We start from the raw sequence: 27,924 nt of genomic DNA, 5'->3' as shown, positions 1-27,924 counted from the left end.
TTTAGTTCATTCTCTGTATTTTCTGTCATCTCCTTGAACATTTTTTAGATTATCATTATTTTTTGAAGTACTGGGGCTAGGAAATGAACCTGGGACCTTGTTTGTGGGAAGCTGGCGTTCAACCACTGAGCCACATTGGCTTCCCTGAGTTGGTTTTTATCATTTGTTTTGCTTGTTTGTTTTTGTTTTTTTCAGGAGGCACTGAGAACCAAACCCTGTTGGAGGTGGGTGCTCAACTGCTCGAGCCACATCTGCTCCCAAGATCATTTTAAATAATTCTTTGTTTGGTTTGTCTACATTCTGGTCTTCTTCATTGGTGTTTTCTAGATTTTTATTCTCTTCCTTTGGATGGACCATCATTTCCTTTTTCTTTGTCCTGTACTCTTTTGTTATACACTGTACATATTAATATTTTAAAATGTTAACTCTGGGATTTATTCCATGAGAGATCTGTTTCTTGATTTTGTAACCAGCTTTAAAGAGATTGAGATTTGCTTGAGCTTCAGCCTTCCTATTAGGAAGGTCTGCCCAAGGTAAATGCATTGGGCAGGGTCCTCCCTGTCTTTTCTGTGTCTTGTCCTCAACTTGTGCTTGTTAGTTGTTTTGGACTCCCCCCATTTACAGGAGTTTGAATGCCCCCTCTATTTTCCAGGAGACAGATATGCCTCTCCCAGGTATTTAAAGCAGGTGAGCCTTTTCTCCAAACAATTCACCTTTATAGTTTCTTATACTCTTTCTATGGTCTCAGCTACTTTTGCCTGGAAGGCAAATTCTGGGAGGGAAGGCATGCTGGAGAGGACTTTCCCAAGTCAGTCTTTCCCAGCTGAAACAGAGCCAGAATTCCATGAAGTGGTAAAGGCTGACTCCAAAGTGCCCTGGGGAGGGGATCACAAAGAATGCCAAGTGGGAAGTAGATGTGGCTCAAGTGATAGAGCTTCCGCCTACCACATGGGAAGACCTGGGTTTGATCCCTGGGTCCTCCTGGTGAAAAAGAAGAAGAGAAAGCATGCCTGTGTGGCAAGCCAGTGCCCCTGTGAGTACCCGCTGGGTGAGCCAGTACCTGCATGAGTGCCTGGGTGAGTGCCCGCAAGTCGTGCCAGTGCCCTACGCAAGTGATTCATGCAGCAGATGATGATGCATCAAAAGAGAGACAAGGGGAGAGTCAAGGTGAAACACAGCAGAAACCAGGAACTGAGGTGGCACAATTGACAGGGAACCTCTCTCCCTATCAAAGGTCTCCAGGATGGAATCCCAGTGAATCCTAGAGGAGGAAAAATGAGAAGACAAGACAACACAGACAGCAAAAACATCAGGGCAGGAGGAGGGGAAGTGGGAAAATAAATAAATAAATCTTTAAAAACAACAACTACAACAAAGGATGCCAAGAACTTCTTCCATAGCTCCCCAACTGAGCTTTCTTGACCTGCCTAACAAATGCAGCCCTTCAACTAACTGTCCCCTGTGGCTCTGGAGAAGTGTAGTTTCTTTAAGGCTCCTCCACTGCCACCTTTGTCTTGGGCAAGTTGGAACAACTGCAGCCTTCACATCTGGGTCCCCAGTGATCTGAAGTCACTAATCAAAAGCTGTGATCAGAAATCACCTGTGCCCATCCCTGGTCTTGGGGAAAAGGATTTTATGTCCCTTTCTCTCACCAGTGAACTAACCAGGAGCTGGACCCCACAGAGGTTTACTGCAAGAGTGGGGAATGGATCTCAGTAACTGCCATCCAGAAAGAGCAATTTACTGGACTTTACCATAATTTACCAGCCTCTTTCTCCTGCTCTTCCTTGGATGCTGTACAGTGTTCTACTGGCTTCTAGAGTGTCAAAATAGTTGTTTCAGAGAGTTCCTTCCTGTTTAATAGTTGTTCTGATGAAAGGACTGAATTCTAGAGCTTTCTACTCTGCCATCATCCCATAATTCTCCAAAACATATGTATTTGAAACTGGAATTACAGCACAAAAATTATGAAAATGTTATTCTGTCTTCTCTGATGTGTCACATGCATGCTTATCTAGTGGTTGTGAAATCAACTTGTTCAACCTTGGAATTGCTTTTTTTTTTTTAAGGTACTGGGGGTCAGGGATTGAACACAGGATATTGTATATAGGAAGCCAGTGCTCAACCACTGAATCACATTGCCTTCCCTGAGTTGTCTTTCTTTCTTTCTTTCTCTCTCTCTCTCAATCTCTCTCTCTCTCTCTCTCTCCTTTTTTTTCATTAAAAAAATTTTTTTAGGAGGCACCGGGAACTGAACCCACATGGCAGGAGTTCAACCATTTGAGCCACATCTGCTCCCCTAGTCTTATAAAGAGTTGGTATGAGTCTTGTCAGAGTGGATTTATGAAAGAATGGGAGGAAAGAAATGAAAGAGAGTGAAGACAATCTTTTAGGAGCTTTGTTGCAAAGGCAGTAGAGTCATATGTCAATATCTGGTAGGGAAAATGGAAGCCATTTTTTTAAAGATGGAAGATATAATAGTATGCTTTATGCTGAAATTTTAGAACAGAAAAAAGTGATTGAATAGGAGGGAGATGAGAGAATTCTTGGGGCAATGTATTTGAGACAGTGAGATGAGTACAAATGGGTACAAATGGAAAGATTGGCTTTAGATAACTCCTCTGTTGTAGTAGATGAGAAGGCAGAACATATGGTACAGATACTGATAGATGGATATGTTGGTACAGTCCATGGAAATTCTCTTCTAATGGCTTCATTCTCAGTTAAGAAGGCAGCAGAGTCATCAGTTAAGTGTGAGGGGAAGGGAAGAGATCTTGGAAGTTTGAGGAGGAAGGAGAATTGGTGTAAAACTTATGTTCACGAATTTAAAGTAAGATCATTCAGCAAACCTGTGTGATTTCCACAGCTATGGTCATCTGCATGGGTACCAGTATAGACTAGATGGGGAATTAATTTAGACAGGGGTATGAGTTTGGTCAACTGAGAACAATGCATTAAGAGAAGGAGATGTAAGGGTTTACAAGAGAGAGATTACAATGATTGTCCATGGCTGTGTAAGGAGGACAGGGATGACTAAGGGAGCAATGAACATGAAAAGGTGAAACTGTCAGTGGACTGGAGGTGCCATTGTGTTAGAAGGACACATTGAGTCCTAGTACTAGAAGGTTTCAGGTACATAGACAGGAGGTGGTGGTCTGAGAGTGGGATGCATGGAACTGAGATAAAAGAGGGATTTTGGTTATTGATAATAGTAAAGTCTAGGGAAGGACCAGGGGATTGAGTAGTTGAGGAAAGGTAGAGGAACAATATTGTCAGAGGAGGGAAGTCGAGGAACTCAAAGCAGGATGTGGACGCTTCATCTCTGTGGATATTGAAATGGCCAGTATTAGGACAAAAACAGAGTTGAAGAGAGTAACAGAGAACCAGGAACCAAGAATCAAAGAGAAATGAGGGAACCTGACCTGAACAATGATAATTAAGTAGTCTGGAGATTCAAAAGAGGATATTTTAGGGGAAAAGTAGAACGATCTGGAAATGGCAAACAAAAGCAAGGAAGATCCTTAGTATACCTTCTTGAGGAGACATTCCTTTTTTAAAAACTTTTATCGGTATTATTTTTTTAAGGAGGTAAGATTGAACCCAGTCCTCCTACGTGGGAAGAAGACACTCAACCACTGAGCTACACCTGCTCCCTGAGGAGACATTCTTTGCAGAAGAAATTAAGGTTTAAAGGATATAATGTACTTACAGTATTTAGCACATGAACTCCAGTAATATTTTGCTACCAAACCCTAAGAACTTTGCTGGTGATTTACTTTCCCATTTTCTTTTTTTATAAATGAACTATTTTATTTTATTTTTTATTTTATTTATTTCTCTCCCCTTCCCCACTCCCCTCAGTTGTCTGCTCTCTGTGTCCATTCACTGTGTGTTCTTCTGTGATTTCTTCTATCCTTATCAGCAGCACCGGGAATCTATGTTTCATTTTGTTGTGTCATCTTCTTGTGTCAGCTCTCCATGTGTGCGGCGCCATTCTTGGGCAGGCTGCACTTTCTTTTGCACTGGGCGGCTCTCCTTAGGATGCACTCCCTGTGTGTGGGGCTCCCCTACGTGGGGGACACCCCTGCATGGCAGGGAACTCCTTGCGCACATCAGCACTGCGCAGGGTCCAGCTCCACACGGGTCAAGGAGACCCAGGGTTTGAACCACGGACCTCCCATGTGGTAGGCAGACGCCCTATCCATTGGGCCAAATCTGCTTCCCCCATTTTCTGAAGATAGTTTAGTTCAGGTAGACTCTGTTTCTTTTTCCAGGAACAAAAAGGAGCTTCAGGCTTCAAAGACCTGAAATAGATGCTGTCTGAAATGGCATGCCTTGCTGGCTGAACCAGCTGTCCAAGTGGTGTGACCTGTTGGGACAAGTATTGGTTTGAATGTGTGTAGTTGAAAGTGTTGGTATTAAGCTCCTAGTCAAGGAGCTATCACAAGTAATTTTATTTTATTTTATTTTTTTCCTATGGTTAGTTGTTAGAAAGTTTTCCAGTTTTTACAGAAGCATATTTTCTTATCTAAAATAGTTTTTTTTGTATGATATAAAACATTATTTCAAGCTTGAGTAATTTTAAATAAAGCACACACTATCAGAATCTAAAGGAAGAAGATGGGAACCAATATTTATTAAGTGCTTTCATGTGCTAAGCATTATACTAAACGTTTTTCTCATTTGAATTCATTAATTCATTTCATTCATTCATTTATTTACTCAGCAAATATGTGTATGTGCGTGTACACACACTATTCATTTTTATTTCAGGTCATAGAAGCAGAGAGAGAAAGGGCAAGGTAAATCATGAGTATGCTGCTAAAGCGTCCACCTGGAAGTGGCATGTTACTTCTGCTCACATTTTACAGCCCAAGCAAATCACAAAACCATGCCTAACTCCAGGTGTAAGGGAAATGCAATCCCAGAAGGAAAAAAGGCAGAAATAGTTAGTGAATAGCAGCAATGCAAACCAGTGGAAAAAGTATGATGGTTGTCCTTAGTGTTGCTCACTAAATAAGCCTGTGGGGTGGACCCTCAGGTTGCCATAGTTGCTGTTTGCCCATCCAAAGTCTCTCTCCACTTTCTTCCCCATGTTCAGTGACCCTGGGGACTGGTTTCTATGGACTATATCAACTGGGTTCTCTGGTTTCTGGTTGGATTTGGCCAATATGAGTCCCCAGCTATAAGTTGAAGGGTGAGAGAAGAAGGATGTTGAGAGATTTATTCCCCAGATTCCTCCTTGCCAGGCTTCAGAGACTGAGTTCCTCTCATGAAGGGCATCGCCCTTGTCGACAGCTCCAGCTTCCCCTGGTCTTCAGGCCAGGGCTGGTGACAGCTTCTCCCTGTTGGTGTCCCCTAGTTGTTTCCCTGTCTTTTGCTGGTTTCTTTAATCCATTTATACCCTAATAATAAAATCTTCTTCAAATTCTCTTAATTTACTGCTTTGTAGTATGCCATCTCTTTCCTGCCAGGACCTGGTCTAATATGGTAATTGGTAAAAACTTAGTGATCCCGGGATCCACAAGCTTGTTGGGTAATAAGCAGGCCTAGAAATCTGCTCAGATCCCAAGGAGGGTGTATTCTCCAGTGCCTCTTTAGATGTGGCCAAGGAGAATAACAGAAAAGGAAGAGCTGCCCAGAGAACAGAACCAAGAGGCATGGAGACCAAATCAAAGATGATTTCCTGTCCTTAGGAGTAGAAGGCCTGTACAAAGTCTGACCAGTGGGACACGAGAATTACTATGATCCAGTGAATGCTGTGCTCTCATTCTTCCCCTTTAGAATGAGCATGCTTATTGTGATTATCCTGTCCCTATTTCACCACTGTGTAGTGAATATATCAGAGAAGAAATCTTGTCTTTTTTTAGTTGTCTCTGGTCAAGAGGACCCACAATCAGACCTGACAGAGAGAGTACTGTGCATCGCAGAGCCTGGGCATTGAGCTTGCTGCTATGACCAAATACCATGGTACTTTTCTACCTTGGGGTGGGGATGGGGGTGGTGAGGGGGTGGATATGTGTGTACTTTGCATGTGGGAAGGAGACTGAGCCAAATGTTTGGTGGAAAGGATAGCAGTCATCAGTGCTATTAACCAAATATTTCTGCTTCCTTCCTCTGAGCTCATGAAAGGATAGCACTTTCCTGCCAGTTAAATGTGGCCATATCACTTGCTTTGGCCAATGAAATGTGAATAACCTACTTCTGGGGAGAAGCTTGAAGAGAACTAGTGTACCCTTGGCCGTGCTTTCACTGTCCCTCGGGCACAGTGCCCAGCAGTGCTGTGGACAGAGGAAGCTCCATCGGCCTTTGGCTCCAGATTGAGGAATGATACACAGCAGAGTCCACAGTGCCCCATGTTTGGACATGTAGCATGAAAAGAAAATAAACGTGAGTGGCTTTAATCCACTGAGATGTGAAGGTTGAGTTTGAGGGTTTGGTGGATATTGTAGTGAAGATTATCTGGGCAGAGTTCAGCGCTTGCAACGGAGGCCTGAAATTCCATGTCATTTGCACATCAAAGTGCATAGTCTGGTATCCAAGAAAAGTAGTATTCTTAAGGAAAGAGACCATTAGTGGGGCACTTTAATGCCATGGAGAGCAGAGGAGTGCAGATCTTATTGGGCAGATAAAGGGGAGGGAGTGGGAGAGGACAGAGATTTGTTCAGAGTAGAAAGGAGAATGAAAAGTAGATGGAAGTAGAAAAGAAGCAAGGAATAAGGGACAACTGGGAGATTAAATTGATGCTACTTGGAGGTGGGACATGAGGGACAGGGAGTGCTTTAAGATAATTCAGATGTAGTTTGGGGAGCTTGGGCTCCTAGCCTTGTTTGGGGCTCTGTGTTTGCGTTAGTAGCTGTTAAGGTGATTGGCAGTCAAGGGTGATTGTCTTGTCCAGGGCTGGAAACACAAGAGATGATTATTGTCACTACAGCCAAGGGTGCCAGGTCTTACCCTTCTCATTTTCTTTGTCAGTGGGAGGGAAGTATATGGGGTGGAGTGTGGCTGTCAGTACATTAATACCTTTGCTTTCTTCTTTGAAGTATTGTGAAATCTAGTCCCGTCTGAAGGCAGGACCTCACCAGAGAAGAGAACAGCACTTGCCAATATTTGGTTGTTTCATATATTTTTGGTTGTAAAGGAAATAGGAAAGGAGGAAGAATCATCAAACCAATGGAGCTTTATGAATTTTCATAGAAATTTTCAAAGCCATATGCACAATTTAAACATTCTACCAAGGAAACCAAGACTTTCTGTTAAAAAAAAATCTGTGTGTGGTACTGGGCTAGCAAACTACAGATAATTCACTCAACGGCATCCCCCTTGATAGAGCTCTTAGTTCATCTCTAGCTGGGCAGGAGCATCTCCAGATGTTTAAAATTCTACTGAAGTAATAGATTGGGTGAGAGATACTAAGTCCAGGTTTCTTGATGTCACCCATTTCTTAGCCCTATCCCCACCCTAAGTGAGTTCCTTCTATTATATTATTATCCTGTAAGGTGTAGTTCATTTTTTCCTTCTTGGATTTCTTTGCCTCCCATCCTTATGTTTTAAAAATAAAATTGAGTGAGTTTCTGCCCACCCTCACTCCCTGTAAAGGTGTCCAGACTGAAACGGATTCCCTCAATGTGGTAGCCAACAAGATCCATACCTGGACCAGTTTCATTGTTTATCGGCTTCTCCAGTGAGGTCTGCAGATAAGTAGCATTCATATCACCTGGGAACAAGCTAAAAAATGCACATGCTGGGGCTTTGGCACAGACCTAAAGAATGGGCATGCTAGGGCTGGGAGCCAGCAATATGCTTTTAACAAAGCCCTCCAGGTGACTCTGAAGCATGCTGAAATTTGAGAGCCACTAGTCTAGGGCCACTTCACAGAAACGGCCCATCTTCACCAGTGTAGTGAGATTTGGAGACGGTCTGCTAGTGAGCTAGTTGTAAGGAGAATTCACGAGACGGAAGTATCAGGACCTGGAGCAAATCATGTCTCTCTCTGCACCTTAGTTTCTTCACCTTTGAAATCAGGAAGTTTAGTCAGTCAGCAATTCCAATTTAGGGACCCACAAAGTAATAGGAGAGGTTTGCCAACTACTGTTAATATTTCAGAAAGCCAGCAGACATTGTATGTTTCTCCTCAGTAGGCTGCACAGACTAAAATATCCTGTTTGCTAGTTTTAGTCCAAGATAAGCCACTAGACTGTGAGGTTCTCGCAGCTGGGCATTTTCATATTTCCAGGGCCTATCACAGGATCCGGCAAAATGAGTCATTCAACTAATGATTTTCAAAGGAAGTTACCTAACACTAGTGTCAAATACAGCTTATTTCCTGCTAGTCATAGATGCTGACTTCTCAAAGGAAGATGATGGGGCGCGTGCTTTAGAGCGTGTGTCATTTGTTGTTGGACTCCCACCAATAAAGGATACTCTGGCTAGAGACCAGGGGGCCTCTGCCCTATACCTGGCTTGTTTGTGTATCTGTGGACTGTCACCAAATTTACTTCATCACAAACCTGTGTGGTTTCAATTTTTAAAAACGATTTTCTGCTAAAATTGGATGTGATTCCTTTGGTCCTGTGGGGTCCATCTAGGTCACTGACGGGGCCCTGCCGTGTCCATGTGTGCCTTCTGTTGGCTGGCAGTTCACGGCTCAGCAGGACCGCAACGGGAATCCTATTCTGACAGATGGCCTCGGCTGGGGAAGGGGTCCTTTAGGACGCACGGGGGAACCTGAGGTCTGGCAGAGGAGCTGATGCCAGACACCTTCCGAGAGCAAGGAAAGGGGCTCTCTTCCTCAGAACTGTCGTCTGCACCCTTGGGCCTGCTTCAGTCCTGCGGGCTCTGCCTGGAGGGCTTGTCGGGAGGAAAGAGAAAAGAAGGGCCACCTGCTGCTGCAGAAGGGAAGGGAATCAGCTGGACAGGAGTTTCCTTCGCTCTCCTATTACTGTCTCCTTGCCTGTGACGTGTCTAATCCAATAGCCACCCTTTCATGATCTGAACTCCAGGGCCAGACATATGAAGGAGCAAGAGAACACACCAACCCTTTATTAGTTCACAGAACTCCAATTCTTTATTAATCACAGCTTGCTCACAATGACATACAGGAAAATAGCACTAATGAAGAGTAAATATGCAGGCAGCAACCTTCAGGAGTTGGGAGTTGGGGAGAAACAACTTCAAAACTGCGACTAGGTACTTATGGTGGGTATCTGGTGATTCTTTTAGTTGGCACAAACGCCCTGCCTAGCCCCCTTGACTGAGTCAGTGCTCACAGATGGAGTACTTTTAAAAATAGGCAGGATTGCCTCACACTGGGGAAGAAAGACCAGCTTGAGTGAAAGTCCACAGTGTTTTTGATTTTGTTTGTGTATGTGTGTTTGTGTGTTTTAATGCAACAACCAGCTCACAGTTTCCAAGTGGAAATATATTCAGTAGCATCATGTACTTGTACTATAGGTAAGAGCTTAAAATGAACATCATCAATCATGGCATCCACAAATAAGCCACCTGACACATTAATTCATTCCATCAAAAGAACTTAAACTAGAAAAGTAAGCCCACTTGATAAAGAACATTTTCACGGCTGTTTGAACCACTTGGATTTGGATTTGTGTTCAGTACTTTAAAAGGCTCAGTTATTCTTTTGCTTCTACCCAGATTGATCTCAGATCTGTCTTCTCTTCCATCCCTTTCTAAAGCCAAAGCACATTTGTAGCACATAATCAAGTAGAAGCAGAAGTAAATGCTATGATGGGTGGTTTTTCTTAGCCTGGTTTTTGTAGTTTCTAGGCGATAAATAGATTATGAGCGAACAAATGTGGAGTTTCATGTGGAGTCATAACACTTGTGATCTAGGTACGGTCTTAATCAAGCGCAGAGATTACAAAGCCGTCTAGGTCATTAGGCAATGGTGGGTTTCTAGCACCATAGACTGTCTACTGACCTCATTTTTCTGTTGGAATGAAAAGGACAGGGAATGGAGTTAGACATGGGGAGCTTCAAAAAGAACAGACCTAGCAAATTCATTTGAGTGGAAAGACACAACATCGAAAGCCTGTTACAGGACATGTAAGATTATGAAATAACTTGCATAATGCAATACTTGTATTTTTTAACAAAAATGTAAGTATTTACAAAATAAGATCCAAGGTATTTTTTTTAAACATCAAGCAAAACATTCTGCAAAGAGACCGCATTGATTTTTTTTATTTTTGATTCTGTTTTTTTTTTATGAGTTCTTTTTTTAAACCATGTCATACATTTCCCATACCGATATCGCATGATCCGTTATAATATAGGCAGGGGGATTTACTAACGGTGGGGCGTGCCATACCCTCCATCGCCTCAGCCAGACAGTTCAACCTGGAGCTCCTTGTTCCTGCGCACCTCAGCAGCATGCCTCTCCTGGAAAACACCAATGGGAGATGTGTCACCGAGTCTCCTTGTTTGACCGCATGGCAGGAGTGCCTGCCCTCTCCGTAGCATACCATGTGCTGGGCTGGAAGTAACCCAGTCTAGTTTCTTCCTTTAGGAATGTTTCTCAATTTACAAGAAAGGAAAACATGGGACCTGAGAAGAGTCATACTAGAGAAGACTTTACAAGACTTCTATTGCCTTTAAAAAACACCCAGTACTGTATTTGATTAAATCTATGACCAAAAGGCCATACGATTAAGAGAATTTCAACTGTTTTAAATACTGCATGAAACCACAGAAGAGTAACAAAACATCGTCTTGCTCTATCATTTTTATTGTTGATGTTTTTCCTATTCCCCAATATTTTAAGGACTTTATAATGGCTGATGGGTACTTTGGGAGGATTAGAAGACTTTTGGACTTCTTAAACTCCCCAACTGTTAGTGAAAGCCCTTCACAATTTGAGTTCAATGACCTTTCCAGTCTTACCCCTTACCCTTTGCCAACATACACCTGATAGTTCAGTTTATTGGAATTATTTTCCATGCCATTTTCAATGCTTGAATTTCCTAGTCTTCTACCTTCATGATCAGAATCATAAACTTGATCTTTCAGACCTGTAGTAATTGCCTCTTTCTCCACGAAAATCTTCACAAAACTACAAACAAGCTGAAATCTCGTTTTCCGTTTGAACACTTGCATAAATCTGTCCTTCTCTATGGCAACCATTTTATTCTAACTTGCGTTATGGGCATTTCAGCTCTTGTCTCCTGTGTCACACCAGACTATCAGCTCATCGAGGGCCAAGATTATCCTTCCTCATTTGTGTCTCATGAGCCTAGCCGATGCTTTCTGACTGGCGAATGCCTAGTTACACAAAGCACTGAGGCACTAACTTTTGGCTTGGGAACTGAACTTCCTGAGGAAGGAAGATGATGATTTTTGGTTCAAGGATGACTAAGCACATTGTCTTGCAAATCATAGGTGCTAAATAAATGTTTGTTAAATTTTAAAATGTTAATTCTTATTAGCATAATTAATTTTTAAATTTAGAATATTTATATTGCTATTTTTTTTTCTCTTGAAGCGTCAGAAATTTCTTGATTTCTTTAGTTCATTGGTAATGATGTTAACTAGCTATAAAGAAAGTTATCATTAAATTGTATTGAAAGGAGTCTTTGCTAACAGGGTTCTTTATAATACCGAACATTAATTAGACAATTAATATGTATCATGTATACATACCTACAGAATATAATTGCATTGATTCCCTTAATCTTCTGAACAATCCTGTGGTGGAGGCTCTACTATCGTCCCCATTTTACAGATGAGGAGACTGAGGCACAGAAGTAACTTGCCCAAGACCGCAGAACTAACACCCCAGGAAGTCTGACTCCAGAGCCCACCCCCTTAACCACTCCTACACAATTTTAATGTTACTGTGAGGAGAAAATTTTATTTATGTATTATGTGTAAAAATGTTTCTTTCAAATGAAGATTTGGGGGTGAGAAGGAACATATACCGCTCCACACTTCCTTCAGAGATACAGAATTAGAGTAAGCAGGATGTTGACTCTAGAGAAAGAGTTTAAAAGCAATCTTATTTAATTGGCTTAAATGAACTTTTTGTTCAAAAAATGCCCTTAAGAGAAGGATAAAAGGCATGCATAGAGAAATCATGTTCTGCGTGGAAATGTCACAGTAGAAATTAGCAAGGATACAGCTGACTCTTCTTTCTTTCTATTCTGCTATTATGAGAAAAAAGATGCAAAGAAGTCTTTTTCTCATACACAAAGAAATGTATTAATCTGAGGTGAGCTTTGATGAAAAGCCCAGACCATCGTTGTGCTAGAAGCAAACAGAGCCTCCAGTCTAAAGGTACATATGAACTCAAATTTACAGTATAATAGGAAACATTATAATTAGTATTACTAGGCCACTAATGATAATTTCTGATAATCTGGGGATACATTTCTTATTAAACTCAAAACTAACTGTAAAATAGATTTTGCCGTAGGAAAGAACAAATATAAACTGCAATCTTGAGATAGCATGGAAACGAATGGAAATTTAAATAAATACTTTCAAAGTATTATTTATTTTCAGGCATTTTAGTAAATATATTATTGGAAAACTTTACATTAAAATAATCAGATAGGGAAACCGACTTTGGCCCAGTGGTTAGGGCGTCGGTCTACCACATGGGAGGTCCGCGGTTCAAGCCCCGGGCCTCCTTGACCCGTGTGGAGCTGGCCATGCGCAGTGCTGATGCGCGCAAGGAGTGCCGTGCTACACAGGGGTGTCCCCCGCGTAGGGGAGCCCCACGCGCAAGGAGTGCACCCATAAGGAGAGCCGCCCAGCGCGAAGGAGGGAGCAGCCTGCCGAGAAATGGCGCCACCCACACTTCCCTTGCCGCTGACGACAACAGAAGCGGACAAAGAAACAAGACGCAGCAAAAAGACACAGAAAACAGACAACCGGGGGAGGGGAGGGGAATTAAATAAATGAAAATAAATCTTTAAAAAAAAAAAAAAAATCAGATATATCCTAATGAAATTGTATTGTGAGTTTATATCAAAATGTGGGAGAATCAAAGGCAGACATGCAGGCAGCATGTAATTTTCAACATAGTCTATTTTTCTTGCCAGCAAACTATTTGCAATTATCAGAAGACCTTGAATCCGAAGGTTATTAAGGCAGTTGTAATACTCTGAAAAAAGTCAAGGCCATTCTTTGGTAACATTTATTTCATTACTGAGCTCCTATTATTTGCCAGACACTGGGCTAGAAGGACTCACATATTTAAATATATAATGTTCTCTGCAATATACTCTCCTAATTCCATTATAAGGAAAGTGTAATAAATAATGTTTTAGCATTGAACTATATTGTATACAATGTTCCTTTGATATGACAAAACATAAGGTATGAAAGTTAGTTTTTGGGAAAACTGTGGTCCTTGTGATTTAGTGGAGAGATTCCTATACTGGCAGCTAAGAAATATGCCTTTTCTTTTTTCTGTACATCTTTATGTTCCCTTAACCTCAGTAGGTATCAAATATAAACAAGGGGCTTGAACTGGATGACCTAAGGTATCAGTTCCTGATGATGTTCACCTCATCTTGCATTTAAAGGGACTAATATGACAGAATCTCATAAATGGGATTGATTGATTTAGTAATTTCCAATATTGATTCCCAGTCTGCTTACTGTGCAATGTTGGATAGTTTTTTTTTTTTCTTTCTGTTTTTTTTTGAGGTACTGGGGCCAGGGATTGAACCCAGGACCTCGTATGTGGGGAGCCAGTGCTCAACCACTGAGCCACATTGACTCCCCTGAGTTGTTTTGTTTGTTTATTTATTTATTTTAGGAGGCACCGGGGACCCAACCTGGGGACCTCCCATGTGGGAAGCAGGCACCCAGCCACTTGAGCCACATCTGTTCTCCCTGATAAAGAGTTTTAGCATAAGTTTAGTATAAAAGTTTGGAGTCAAAGAGACTCAGGTTCAAATATTGACTCTGTGGTCTGCTTAGCTTTTTGATCTTGGCCAACTGGCTTATAGTCTCTAAGGACCATTTGAAATGGGGATGACAGGATCGCCTTTTAAGAGTTGTCTTGGATTAAATGTGGTAGTACATGTAAACTGATTGACTTAAAGCAAACAATAAATGCTGGTTTCAATCCCATTTTCTCCTTTGTTATTCATTCACCAGATACATTCAATAGTAAATGGTTACACAAATGGCATTCATGAATCGGAATGACAGGAAAATAAATAAGTCAGATGAGTGAGAGGCTACAATTAATGCAAATTTATGATGATTGAAATCTTTAGTGAAAGTTGTATGGCATCAAAATCATCTTTTATAAAAATAGTCGCAGAATTTTATTCGTTTAAGAAATATTTTGATCATTTTCAACTATATTATATTTTGCGATGCTGTTATCAGTAAGATAATGGCTAAAATAGCTTCACTTGGTATTTTCTATATTATTAGAGGTGAAACACCAATTACAGTGAAACAATTCCTTTTCTTTCTGAAGTACTGAACTTTGCGGTTGGAGAGAATAAAGTAGTTGTCCAGGCTATCTGGGTTTCTTACTTCCCACACTCCTGAGTAACTGAAATTTCCCTGGGTTTTTTTTTTTTTAACAGTACTAGAGATGGTAGTCTTGGCATTGATTAGGAGATGATGCAGTAGGGTTATAAAAGCAAGAAAATATGATGCAATCTGGACTAGGTAGAGAATTCAACAAGGCCCAGTAAAAGTCTTCTTAAATGACTTGCCAGGTTAAACAACTCTCCAGTCCCTCCTGAAACCTATAGGTTGAGTGCTTGAAGCTAGCAGGCGCTTCCCTGGTGTGTCCACAGTTTTCCTCTCACTGATTATGTGCTTAATAAGAGCTGGTGGTATTGCCAAAGCTGTCTAGCTAGTTGCATTTGAAAACTTAACTACATAATTTAAATATTACATAAATGGAAAAGCACGAGGTAGAGAGAAAATACTGGATAAAATGAAACATTAGTAGATATTGAGTGGATCACTGTAAAAGCTAGGGAAAAGTTGCAAAAGTCTGCATCCATATTATTTTGTAGATGTCTTTAGTCCTCCCTCAGTTTTAAAGAAATTGAAACCATACATCATAGCCAATGTGATATGGGTATAGATAATTCAAGAAAAACAACAGAACTGATCCATTTCTCAAAAACGGCTTGCCCTACATCAAGAGATTGGCAAATGAGTGTACATTTAAAGGTATAAGGTTAAAAATTACATGCTTAATGAATATACATATAATTTTAAAAATGATTACTTCTGCTTTAACAGATTTTTTTTTTTTTTTAATTAATTAACTCATTGCAGTTCCTGGTTGGGAATAAGAGAACTGCTGCTGCAGGCAGTAAATTTTCTGGGCAATGCAGTGCAGTGTGTTAGAGAAGGAAGGGACATGTTGGGGGAAGAAAATATCTTTTTAACCTTTTCTGCATGGAAAGAATAGGCATTTTCTTCCTTTCTCCTTCCCCCCACCTCTATTATTATATCATTCCAGGGATGAGCACATTTTTAACTTCACCAGAGCAGGATATACGAGTGTGAGTCCCACTTCACAGGTGGCAGTTTGGATTCCTGGCTACGATTATTCATGTCATTCCACCCCAGAGACATAAATGGATCTGCCTAACACAGGTCTTTGTGGCACAGTTGTCCCTTTCCCACACCCTTCTCCACATTTGATTCTTTTCTATGTAATAGGCTCAAGTCTTGAGATGAAGTGCTAGGGAGGAAACTGAAATAAAAGTGAGTGTAACATCCTAGAATCCTCAGGATTGGGGGATAAAATATGGACTAGAGTGGACTTGTTGGTATTTTACTATAGACTTATTGTGATTCTAGGAATGGAAGAAATTATAGCATTGATGTGTAGACAGAGGCCACTGAAGTTGCTGAAAAAAGGAAAAAAAAAAAAAAAAAGGGGTGTGATATGGGGGCATTTTCGGGACTTGGAATTGTCCTGAATGAAATTTCAGGGACATATGCAGGGCATTATCTATCCTGCCATAGCCTACTGAATGGACTGGGAAAGAGTATAAACTACAATGTAAACTTTAATCCATGCTGTGTAGCAGTGCTCCAAAATTTTTCATTAATTGCAATGAATGTACCACACTAATGAAAGAAGTTGTTGATATGGGAAAAGTGGGGGGTGTGGGGAGTGAGGCATATGGGAATCCCCTACATTTTTTAAAGGTAACATTTTGTGTGATCTATGTATCTTTTAAAAATAAATAAAAAATATATTTAAAAAAAAGTGAGTGTAACATCCTTTTTTGTAGCATAAAGATCATAAATAATTAAATATGATTTATGACTATATAACAAAGCATACTCTCTATTTAAGAAGCTTATTATTTAAGAAGTTATTCTCAACTCTGGCTAAATATTAGAGTCTCCTGGTGAGTTTGGAAAATAATACAGACCTCTGGGCCCCACCCAAGATAGTTAAATAGGAAATCACCTATGTTAAAGAGTTCCCCAGTAGATTCTAAATTACAGCTGGGATGCTTTTGCTTTAGGTTTTCAGCTTTAGCTAAAGGCTTCGATCCAACATGGCTGAAGTTCTGAGGGAGAAGTAGGAGTTTATCAGTGAATGGCCTGGAGACACTGCCACGGGCACCATGGCGAGGATATGCTTGGCGGGCTGGATGGCAGGCTGGTGGCTGGAAAGCTCGTGAGGACTTGTGTCACATTTTCTGCCTGATCAATAGGACTGTGAAGGCTTTCAAAGTTGTGAGCACGTGGTATGGTAGCCTTGTGTGTGTTTATTTTTTGTTCTTTAGTGCCTCTCTATGAAAGGCACTGTCTATGTTGGACCATACTACATGTTGCCTTACTCTCTATTTGTTGGTGCTATCTTATCTGCTGCTGGGTTTTATATTGGCTGCCTTGGGAAAGAGATGCTAAATAGCTTTTGAGGCCACATCCCCTTCCAGGTTCCTAAGTGTTTGGTAAGGACTCAATAAATACTCACTGAATGATTAATGTCATTTCAGCAGTGACCATCTTTTGATGTGGCAGATTCTAGAAGAGTTTATGTTGTATTGGCAGTTTCAGGTGTTTTCATCATTGCTATTATTATTGATACTATTTTTAATTTCTAATTTCATATTAGTAATTTCTTTCAAATGAAAGGCTAGACATTGATCACAGGGGGAAAAACCTGACTTTGTCATATTTTAGGAAAAAAAGAAGTTTTAGTATATACAAACACAATATGTAAACAAAAATGTCCCATCAAATCTTCAGCCTATTTAAAATATATCAAACAGAAGTAAATTTGATATGCCCCAAGAAGGAAATAGTCCAATTTCCTGAGGTATCTTAGCTGACCAAAGATCCTTGGCCAAAGATCCTGTTAGATTTGAAAAGTATCTCTTTAGCTGTGGAATACTAGGGAAAATGTGGTCCCTGAAATTACCGAGGCTGCATTAGTCAATAAGAGACAGACCACTGTCAGCTGAGGTTTAAATCAGTAGAGGCTAGATCACTGGTTCTCAAACCTGGCTTCATATCAGAATTATCAGGAGAATTTCTTTAAAAATACAGATGCCTGTGTCCCATCCTTGCAGTTTCTGGGACTTGGTGTCAGAAAATTTTTTAACACACCAAAGACTAATTATTTCCAGGAAAAAGTGACTCCAGAAAAATCCACACACCATTATTTTGGGGAATATATGTGTGGGGTTATCAAGTCATTAAATAGAAGGATTCTGAAGTGGTACATTACAAATTTGAAAATTTAAGATGTGAAAAAAATCAACCCTAAATGATGATAAGTTTGTATAGTATTATACAAAGTTCTGAGGACTGGAAGGGATTATTTAAAATTTTCTTTACTTTTTGTTTTAATTCACTTGTCTATTTGGGGGGAAGGAGAATTTGGTATGGGACAAGGAAATATCAAACTCCTTTAACTGAATGAAACCAACTCTATTAATATTTTTTAACTTTGTACTGGTACATAAAGTCAACTTTATAAGTGGGCTATGGAAAGAAGCATGCCTTTAAAAAAGTGTGCAGTTTCCTAGTGTCTTTCCAAATGTTGACTACAGCACCATGTGCTTTCAAGAAAGAGAAAACAAATCTAAGAGTTTAGGCTGAAGAGAAGTATTTACAGTCTGATAATTTCAGTTTTCACTTACTGGGCTACAGATGTTACTTCTTTCCACAAACTGGAATTTTCAAATAGGTTATCTGTATTTGAGGTATAATTTCACATGAACCACAATTCTGAAATTCACTCAATACTTTTCTCATTTTGTCTTTCTACTATATAAAAAAGTAAAGTTTCAATGCCTAGTTTTGAAACTAAAAATCAAATAAGAAATTTATATTACCTTTCACCCACATTTTATGCTTTCTTCATAATTCAACTTTTGAAAATTTAACAACTGGATATTTCTTCAAACAGATGGCCTGGATGATGTTCTATAAGTATAATAAATGTATAAAAATGCATGGAGAGTCTTTCCAACAAAAAGTGTGGCTTGTATCTGGGCTAAATACGAAGGGTAATATGACTCTGTTTTCAGTGTCTTTTTCCTAAAGAGCATTTCTGTATTACAATTTAATTTTATTATGCCATAATAATGCATGCATATATGTATGTTTGTATGTGTGTAGGTATGTATGTAGGGACTGATTCTTGGTGAAAGTAGGGAAAAGTGCAAAAAGGAAGGGTGGAAAGTGGGTGAAGATAGAAAAATGCATAGAGAAAAAATAATTTACCTATCAAAAGCCAAAACTTTCAGAAATACTAGTTAAAATGTGCAACTTTTATGAACTATTTTACAAGTGGGATCAAGAGGGATATGTGCAGTATAAAAAACATTAATCTTCTTGGACTGCCATGATGTAAATCTCTCACTGGATACTGAAGGCCTAATTCAGAATTCTGGAATAAGATCGATTTGTACCATTCCTAGCAACTCTGCTTGATTTTGCAGGGCCAAGGATATGAGAGGAAGGTCAAGTCACAGTGATCTCAAATAGAACACACAGTGGGTTTCTGCTGTCCTTGGCAGCAACACTGATGGAGCAGGAATCCACATCTCCTCAGTTCTTCCTCAGAGGAAGACTGCCTGGCTCAAGGTCAGGGGAGTAAATTTTAGCCAACGGTACTTTTTACTCTTGCTTCTCAACAAAGCATTTGTTACGGTGCTGCCGTAGAAACCTGCAGGGGGCTGAATTCTATTGCATCCTCCAAATCCCGACTTAATTCATCCAGGTGAAACACAATGACACAGTTCTGGAAAATATGGATACACTAGCTTATAACTATATTTGATCTCATCTTTAAAGTTTTGACCAAGGCATCCAGTGGCCATTTTGGATCCTGCTCAAGTCACCTGCTACTTCTCTGCACATCTCTGAGAGCCTCAATAGCTTACTGCTGTGTCAGAGACCCCATACCCTTCCCCAGCAATGCTTTTGGAAATTCCTTAAGATCACAAATGACCATGAAAAATCTCTATTATTACTTAAAAAAATTTTTTTTTCTGCCTGATTTTCTTTGGGTCTAGGCTGATATTTGTAGTCAAATAATGGGAATGAAAACAAAGATATCCATAAACTTCTGGATAAAGCTGCTTGAACCTTAGACAAGATGGGCCAATTCTAAATAGAAGTCATGACATTTCCCAAGAAATACTCAGAAAATAGGGGGATGATCTAGTCTAAGCTCCTAGTTCCCTGATGACAGGGTCACTTCTATTTATCTCTATAACCCAGTGCTTAACACATAATGGTACTCAATATTGGTGGAGATGGTGACAGCTCAGAAAAGGAGGATTGAGTCATCATTTCTTGAAAACACTATTCCTCAAAGCTTAATCTAATCCAAATGCTGGAAATGGATAAAGCTTAGCTACTCATAGCTATACTGTATTCTTTTATATATATATATATATATAGTACCTCTTTTAGGAGGTACTGGGGATTGAAACCAGGACCTCACACATGGGAAGCAAGCTCTTAACCGCTGAGCTACATCCACTCCCCAATGAGTGTTATTATTTTCATTTGTTTTTAGGAGGTATTGGAGACCGAACCCAGTACCTCATACATTGGAAACAGGATGTATCTGCTTCCCTGTATTCTTTTAAAGGGAAGATTTTTTTGGGGGGATAGATATCATAGCTCCTACAAAAGAGAAAAGAGGACATTTCTCGGAAGAACTCCATCACTGCTCATCCTCCCTGGTGGAGTGAGTATGTGACAGGGTTGGTGAAGGGAAATGCAGCAGCAGAGTATTGGGACTTGATGAAATGAATACTCCCCGCTCACTCCACTTTGCTTTGGTTTTCACGCAAAGTTATTTTTATACCCTAGTTTTCCATAGATTTTCCTGCATGGAAAGAATGGGCTTACCAATGGGCATAAAAATTCTGTTCTTTTCTGACAATCATATTTTTCCAATTTAAATAACTGGATTGGTTCTTAAGGATGATATGGAGGTCTTTTATACATTTGAAAACCATGAGTCAGCTTCTCTGAGCCTATTCACCCCTGAGAGTTTTGACAAAATTCCAGCTTTAATACTGGATTCTTTTTTCTCTATCATGGTGCGCCCCCCACCAAGGCAATGCTACGCTGTGACCCTGTACACAGGGCTAGCTGTCTTCACTCCTGCAGCAGATTTTGACTAAGGCTGTGGTGCTTGGGCATATGAGAGTTCGCCCAGCCTCTGCTGCATAAGAATGTGTCCATCTGCTCAGGACTCAGCTGTGATTACCTTTTCCTGCAGACGTTCAATAATAGCAGCTAGATTAGCCTCGCGGTTTTCCTTAATTTGTTCCATTTTCAGGATCAGCTTTTCCTCCGCCATTTTGCTGAAGTTGTTGTTCTCCTCCAAAGCCTTCTGAAGGACTTCTCGCTCGTGTTCCCTCTTCTCTGCCAATTGCTTCAGCACCTGGGCCTCCTGAGACTGGGGAAGAAAAACATATCCATCTTAGAATCACCCAATGCAAAACTGGCAGCATAATGGTCCACTGATTTGGAAGGGAGAGATTTCTTTTCAAATGAATAATCATTCTAACCTTGAGCACTGCTGTCAATTCTGCACTCATCTGCGTGGCTTAGAGTTTTCTACGGAATGTGGGTAGTCGGGAAACGTAGCTGGCTGGATTTTCAGCTGTGAATTCTTTTTTGGAGACTCTCTTAGAAGAAGCATTTAAACTCTCATTGAGGAAGTTTTTTTCCTAAGCTGCTGCTAAGCATTTATGCCGCATGAAATGTGGTAATTAATCACTGGAAGGTAACGTTTATTGAAGCCTCAGGAAAATGGGTGAGGACTGGGGTGAGTTTGGTTTTGTTCCAGCCCCGTTGTTTCTTGGCCCAGCTGCAAGCTGGGCCCTGCAAGGAGCTCTTCAAAATGCTCCAATCAAATGGCCAAAATCACTCACTCCTTTTGTTCTACACCCCCCTACCCCCAATTTTTAATTCATTAGCCAAATTCATTTTGGAGACCTGAGAACAGTGCAAATTTCATATCTACTCTGCCAGGAAGAAGACAAAGTCCTGGTTCTGATCACCCTCTTGAACGTGCTGAGGTGATTGGGTAACCACCCCTGTGGTTGTGCATGATTAAGGCAGAAACATCAGAACTAGGCACACCTGCCCCCACGCCCTACTGCTAGGACCCCCCCCAACCCCCAACCCCCACTTTGTGCACTAAGATTCCTCCGTAACATCAGGTGGCTGAATGACGTACTGATAAAAGCTTGCTAAAAATGTCAATGCCTGGTACCCACCCACAGAGATTCAAGCACGGTGGTCCTTTGGTGAGGCCCAGGAATCTGTATTTTCAGTACAGGCTTGGCGGAGGACTTGGCCCAGTGGTTAGGGCGTCCGTCTACCACATGGGAGGTCCGCGGTTCAAACCCCGGGCCTCCTTGATCCGTGTGGGGCTGGCCCATGCGCAGTGCTGATGCACGCAAGGAGTGCCCTGCCTTGCAGGGGTGTCCCCGCGTAGGGGAGCCCCATGCGCAAGGAGTGCATCCCATAGGGAGAGCTGCCCAGCGCGAAAGAAAGTGCAGCCTGCCCAGAAATGGCGCCACACACATGGAGAGCTGACGCAACAAGATGATGCAACAAAAGAAACAGATTCCCGTGCTGCTGACAACAACAGAAGCGGACACAAAGAAGACGCAGCAAAATAGACACAGAGAACAGACAACTAGGTGAAGGGGGGGAGAGGGGAGAGAAATAAATAAATTTATAAAAAAAGTACACAGCCTTAGGGATTCTAATGCAGGCTGTCCACAGTCTACCTTTAGAAAAATGCATGGGCATGGGGCCATGTTCAAGTCTTAGGGACCTTGGTTGTTTATATGTGTTATTTAACATCTTTTGCATTCATTTTCTCCTCCACAATTTGCAGCCAAGAGAAGTTGTACCCAATACTTAACCTCTTCAGGCTTAAGACTAAATTATTACACATACTGTTCCTGAGTAATTACTTAGGATTGGCTGCTGCTCTGAGGTGAGCCTTCACAGGAGGAATTGTAAATGTGAATATCTAAACAACGGTAGATTAAAAAAAAATCTATGGCCTGTTAAGTATCGGTCATCTTTGAAAGAATTAATAGACAGTGTTTTAGCCGAGGGTGGTAGTGGTGAGGCCTTACTGGAGAGCCTTGATGTATAAACTATGTGGGGTCTGATGAGGGAAGAAACTTCTATTCAGATAAAATTATACAGGATTGGTAAAATCAGACAGCCTCAGGAGATGCTGTTGATATGTTTAGAAGGAAGTCTATCAGGATTAGCTATCAGGGCTCACTGGGCCAATCCCCCCTTCTTGTGTAACCCCTTAATGATTTCATTGACATTTTGAGTGGACACATCACATTCTTGCTTTGTTTTAGTTTGTAGAGGCACTAATATGAAAATTAATGAGAAAACGTTTACACAAAGTAGGTGCAAAATCAAATAGGGTCTTTCTGGAAGAAACATGAATAAAGTATTTTCTAGCTAGTTCACCTTCCTTCCTCTAGGTGGGACTGTTGGTAAAGCAACCTAAAGTGCTCTCACTTGTTTACTGTGACCAGGACTGAGGAACTGTTCCGGGGTGGGGCTGTGGGAGGTGGGGAGAGGTGACTGGTGGGTGGTGAGGGGAGGAAGAGACTGACTGAAGTAGGTGCCTGTTTAAAGGTTCTCTTGTTCTCTGAGAAAAAACTTCATGGATTTATTTCATAGGCTTGTTAGGGGCAAATGAAACAATGTGTGTAAGGTGCTCAGCACAGGTCTAATACTGAGTAAATGGTAGCTACTTTTATTGAAAGTAAAACTCAAGACCTTTGGGACTAGGAGGTGAGGGCAATTGAGATGTAAAATTTTGGTTGTCTCCTGCATCCAGAGTATTTGTTTAAACTGTTTCATTAGGAATAGTTAGTGGCCCTCATGGTTGAGGAGCGTCTGAGCCATTCCCTAGCCCCCCACCCCCAACATGTCCAGTACATGGGCTATATTAATAGGGTACCTTACAGCGACGTGAACACCACAGACAAATAAGATAAACACAGCTTTCATCCTTCCTTTCAGAAAGTTCAGTCTCAATCTACATAACCTCCAGTCTGAAAAACCTTCCAGAGCAGGGGTTCTTAACCTTTTTTCTTCCACGGACTCCTTTGCCAGTCAGGTGAAAATCATGGACCCCTTAATAAGTTCACACTATCCTGTGTATTATTTAATAAAAATATCACACCCACACCGATATATCCCCACAAAAATAATGTGTTTTTGAACTTTCAATTCAAGTTCATGGAGCCCCTGAAATCTTTGCATGGAACCTTTGGGGGCCCATGGACCCCTGGTTAAGAACCCGAGTTTTGGCGAGAGAAGCCTGGGTTATCGCAAAACAAGGGTAATATCCAACAATTAGGGATTAACTTGGGGGTCTAGATTTCTCTTAGAATGGACAAAAATCCATGGGGAAACCTTTACAAAATAAAATAAATAGAATGAAAATTTAACTTTTTCTCCATTCTTTACAGCAGTGTTTTAAATAGTTTTTCTACCTTAGTACATAGTTAGATAAGGTTCCTCTCTACAACAGTACAACACATGCCCATTAGCCATAGCTGCTAAAGAAATAAACACAATTTCTGCCCAATGCCTTAGCAGTTCCTCCCTTTCCTTCTCCTCCCACAGAACGGTATTTCCTAACACTGCCACAGATGGGCTCCACCTCGATTGATACTGGCCATTTGCCTCAAATGGCTCTTCTCTGGAACTCCTGTGGCAGAGTGAACTAAGCTCCAACCTGGTATTCAGGAAACCCAGGTTTGAGGCCTGCTTTGTGGAGTGCGGGCGAGCCACCTGGGGCTTGGCAGAGACTTTCCCTGGAGAGTTATCAAGAGTTAGCCTCAACTACCTAACTTTAAATTCTCTCTCGCTCAAGTTAACTTTGGTACTGTGTTAAATTGTGCTTTAACTTAATGTCTATATTTGCATTCTTAATTTTCCTTTGGGAAAGAACCAAAGTCAGGGGGAGCAGGTGTGAGAAGACAAGACTTTGGGATTGAAAGGGTAATAGAGCAACCCATATCTTTACAAATTTCTTGCCTTGGTAGGACCCATTCGGTTTGCATGAACAAACACGCCCACAGTTCCCATTAGAAGTAATGGGAAGAGTCTATTGCCTTTACTGGAGTGCAGCATTTGGCTCAGTCTTAAATGCCTCAGTTAGTGGGGCTAGTCCTTTTTGCAGCCATCGGGGCTGTATGAGATTACATAGCATAGGCGTCAGGTGCATTTCTTTAGCATAATTAATGGAGTGAAACAGAAAAGAAAGGGTATGTTATCACAAGTGATTCGACTGCTAATGACCAAGATCTGCACAACTGGCTCAGGCCACACTCGAGTGCTGTTCACGTCTGTGACGACTTCTCTGACACGCTGTAAAGGAATGTTATATCCACCATTGTCTCAACTACTGCATTTTTAGAACCTAATAAATATCTATGTTTTAAATATGGAAAGTTCATGACCATGAAAAAATTACAAGATATGAAGTCAATTATAGAAAGAATTCCTCACTGAGAAAATTTGGACGCTCCTTGCTTTGGGCACTGCTCTTAAATTCCTCAGCAGGACTGTGATGAGAGCCCTTTCCCTGCTTTCCTAATGTCTCGGCCGCTCCATTGGTGCATGAAGCCAGCCATTGTGCATTTCTTCTTAGCCTATCATCCAGATATTCCTGCGCATAGCTTCCCTAATTCTATTCCCTGGGATAAATTTTCTCATGAATAAAGTTTAATCTTTCAGCTATAGCACCAATGAAGGAATCTGGCTTAGATTCCAATATTTCTGTCAACAAGAAAATAAGCAGTTAGTCCAAGAAACCCACTGTAAAACATGACATGAAATGAGGATGAGGGTATACAAAAGTGTAAGCCTTTTCTTTCATTTTTGGTAGAAGTAAAATTCTCACCACATGCTCAAATAGGTGTTCTTAAATTACCTTCGTTGTGTAGATGAGCAGAAAGGAATCTTAACTGTTTGACACAGAAGCTAGGGAGGTGGGATTTGCTGAAAGTTGTTAAAAAGAAATTTTCCAGGGGAAAAAGTGTCTGACCTTGGAGAACCATTTATGAATAGAAGGGACCTATCATGGAAGTTCACTGAAACAATGAAATGGAAAACTAGGGCAAAATACTTATAGAAGAACTGAGACGTTCATTATGATATTCTGGGAGAATTTTGCTATTGTCAACAGAGGCCCCTTACAGGTGAACACCGTTTCTAGGCCTAAACCTGCTCACACTGTCCTCAGCATCACTGAAATAATAACAGGAAAGTTTGTGACGGGTAGTGGATGAGACCAGAGAGAATAGGTACTTGTACAGTTAGGAATACTTTAACATTTTCTGGAGAGGTTTACTGTCATTATTTCTATTACTGAGTAACAGAACAGTCAATTATTTTACAAATGAAACGGAAGATAAATTTGAGTTAAGTGTATATAAAATTCATTTTACTTCATGGACACACATGAGCTTTAAGGCTACTTTTTTGTTATTGCTAGTTTTCCCTTTATCTCTGAGGTAAACACATTCCTACCACTTTATTTTCTTGTCTTTTTTCATTTTAAAGCTATATATTACCTGCTATATACAACCAGTTATTGATTTTGTTTTTAACAACGAGAAAACACTAACCCAACAAGTCACAAATGCTGCTTTGTTAAAATATGCAACTGAATATAATTATGTAAAGTAAAAAGGTGCAATAATCATTTTGTATTGAAGAGCCAGAAAGATACATAGAAATTTAAAAGGATTACAAATCTTTAACCTTAGTATGAGCCCCTCTGTTAAAGTCTGTAGTGGGCTGACTGTGACTAACTCCTAGGAAAAGAACCATGGGGATGCTCTTCCCCAAGAGATAATGCTTGCGGGATTCCGTGGTCCTCGTGACACATTCCTTAAGGAGGAATGTTTCCTGAATGTCAAGTTGTGAATCACCTGGCACTTTACTTCTTAATCCACTGCTATACACACCACCCCCCCTTTTCTACAATGTGAGATGCCAAAAAATGGGAAAGGAAACTCTATCAGGTTCAGTGACTAATGATCCACTTTTACACCATTTAATAATAAGCAATATATCTTTCTTTCAGATATTTAATTGTTTTTCAGATATTTTTTGATTTCAGCAGTGTCAGTAGTCAATTAAGTCTCTCTGGACTGGTCTGAGTAGGGTGCTTCTTAATTCAACCTATTTTAGGATATGATTTTATAGATGTTATTAAGATCCTTAGGCTTTCACCATTTTTTCATACTATTAATTTTCTTCAAGGTATTTTTATTTGGGCTGACCTAATTATATATCAAATATTATTAGTGAGCAAGTGGTCTAGCCTTTGAAATTGGATGGAAGATTATTTTATAGTATTTGAAAATATTTATGAAATGTATTCTGGTAACATTTCAGTATTTGTTAAGGAGAAACTTCTTTTCTTTATAAAGTCATGAGTTTGCTAGGTCATGATGTCTATGATGTTAAACACTGGCTGTGGTTTTACAAAATAATAGCTAACCCTTTCAGAGTGCTTGCTTTATGTCTTGATGCAGAATAACTCTTCCAAATCGCCAAAGCATAAGTCCTATTATTAGCCTAATTTTATAGAATGTAAGAGAGATTAAGTGATGCTATACAACTCTAGATTAAATGTCTATCATGTCTCTTTATAAGATACATAAGACAGACAGATTAAGTGACTTGACCGAGGTCACACAGCTAGTACATGGTGGAATCAGAATTTGATCACAGGCATTCTCTTAAATATTATGTTCTTAACCATGATGCTTTAAAATACGGTGCCATGATTATGATGACCAAATCGTTTATTGTCCAAATCATTAATAATGATATCAGAACATCAGGAGTGAGCTGGGGCTGTCCTGCTAAACCAGGATGCATCGTCAATCTAGTTTCACTGTCTTTCAGGGTAGTAGATGCTAAATAAATGTTTGTTGATTGGATGAATAAATCATATTCATATCCTTTCATTCATGTGGGTCAGCTGCAGTATGGAAATTGATTTCAAGGTGTGGGTTTCAAGGTGACCTCATGGGATGATCTGGTTCTCATGGCGGTGAACACTGATTCTTAGAGATAATCAAAGAAAGAAGAAAAAGCACAGAAACGGCTCATTCACTTTATAATAAACTTCTTCTACCAGCCAATCAATGGGACACAGATTCTCATTCAGAGATGGCTGAGGGAGCATCGTCTAGCCTAGTAGCCAGATGGTCAGTGCTGCAATAGTGACAACAGATGGAGTGAGGAGTTGGGGCAGCTGCCAAAACATTTAGCACAGAGTGACTGTGAGTCCTCGTGGCAAAGACGCTGTGGCCGCCTCCCAGCTATAAATCCAGAAGGCTCAGTAACACAGCCTCGGTCACTCGTTCCCAGCCGGGGTCCCTGCATTTTCAAGATCAGGCC

The 27,924-nt window shown here is 40.6% G+C and overlaps 1 protein-coding gene across 1 annotated transcript in view; it reads right to left on the bottom strand.

The window, feature by feature from the left end:
* Nucleotides 1-9,040: 9,040 nt before the first annotated feature.
* Nucleotides 9,041-27,924, bottom strand: part of STMN2 (stathmin 2) — a 55,318-nt gene continuing 36,434 nt past the window's right edge. Inside the window, exons 4-5 of the mRNA XM_004479093.5 lie at nt 20,708-20,899; nt 9,041-10,401 (exon numbers count right to left, since the gene is read on the bottom strand). Of these exons, the coding sequence (XP_004479150.1) occupies nt 10,342-10,401; nt 20,708-20,899 (252 nt within the window). The 3' untranslated portion in view covers nt 9,041-10,341. The remainder of the gene's footprint in view (nt 10,402-20,707; nt 20,900-27,924) is intronic.

The sequence above is a fragment of the Dasypus novemcinctus genome, chromosome 14, assembly GCF_030445035.2.
Source record: "Dasypus novemcinctus isolate mDasNov1 chromosome 14, mDasNov1.1.hap2, whole genome shotgun sequence".
In the NCBI taxonomy this organism is placed as follows: Eukaryota; Metazoa; Chordata; class Mammalia; order Cingulata; family Dasypodidae; genus Dasypus; species Dasypus novemcinctus.
Note: the sequence above shows the minus strand (reverse complement) of the source record. Positions and strands in the feature narration are given on the sequence as shown.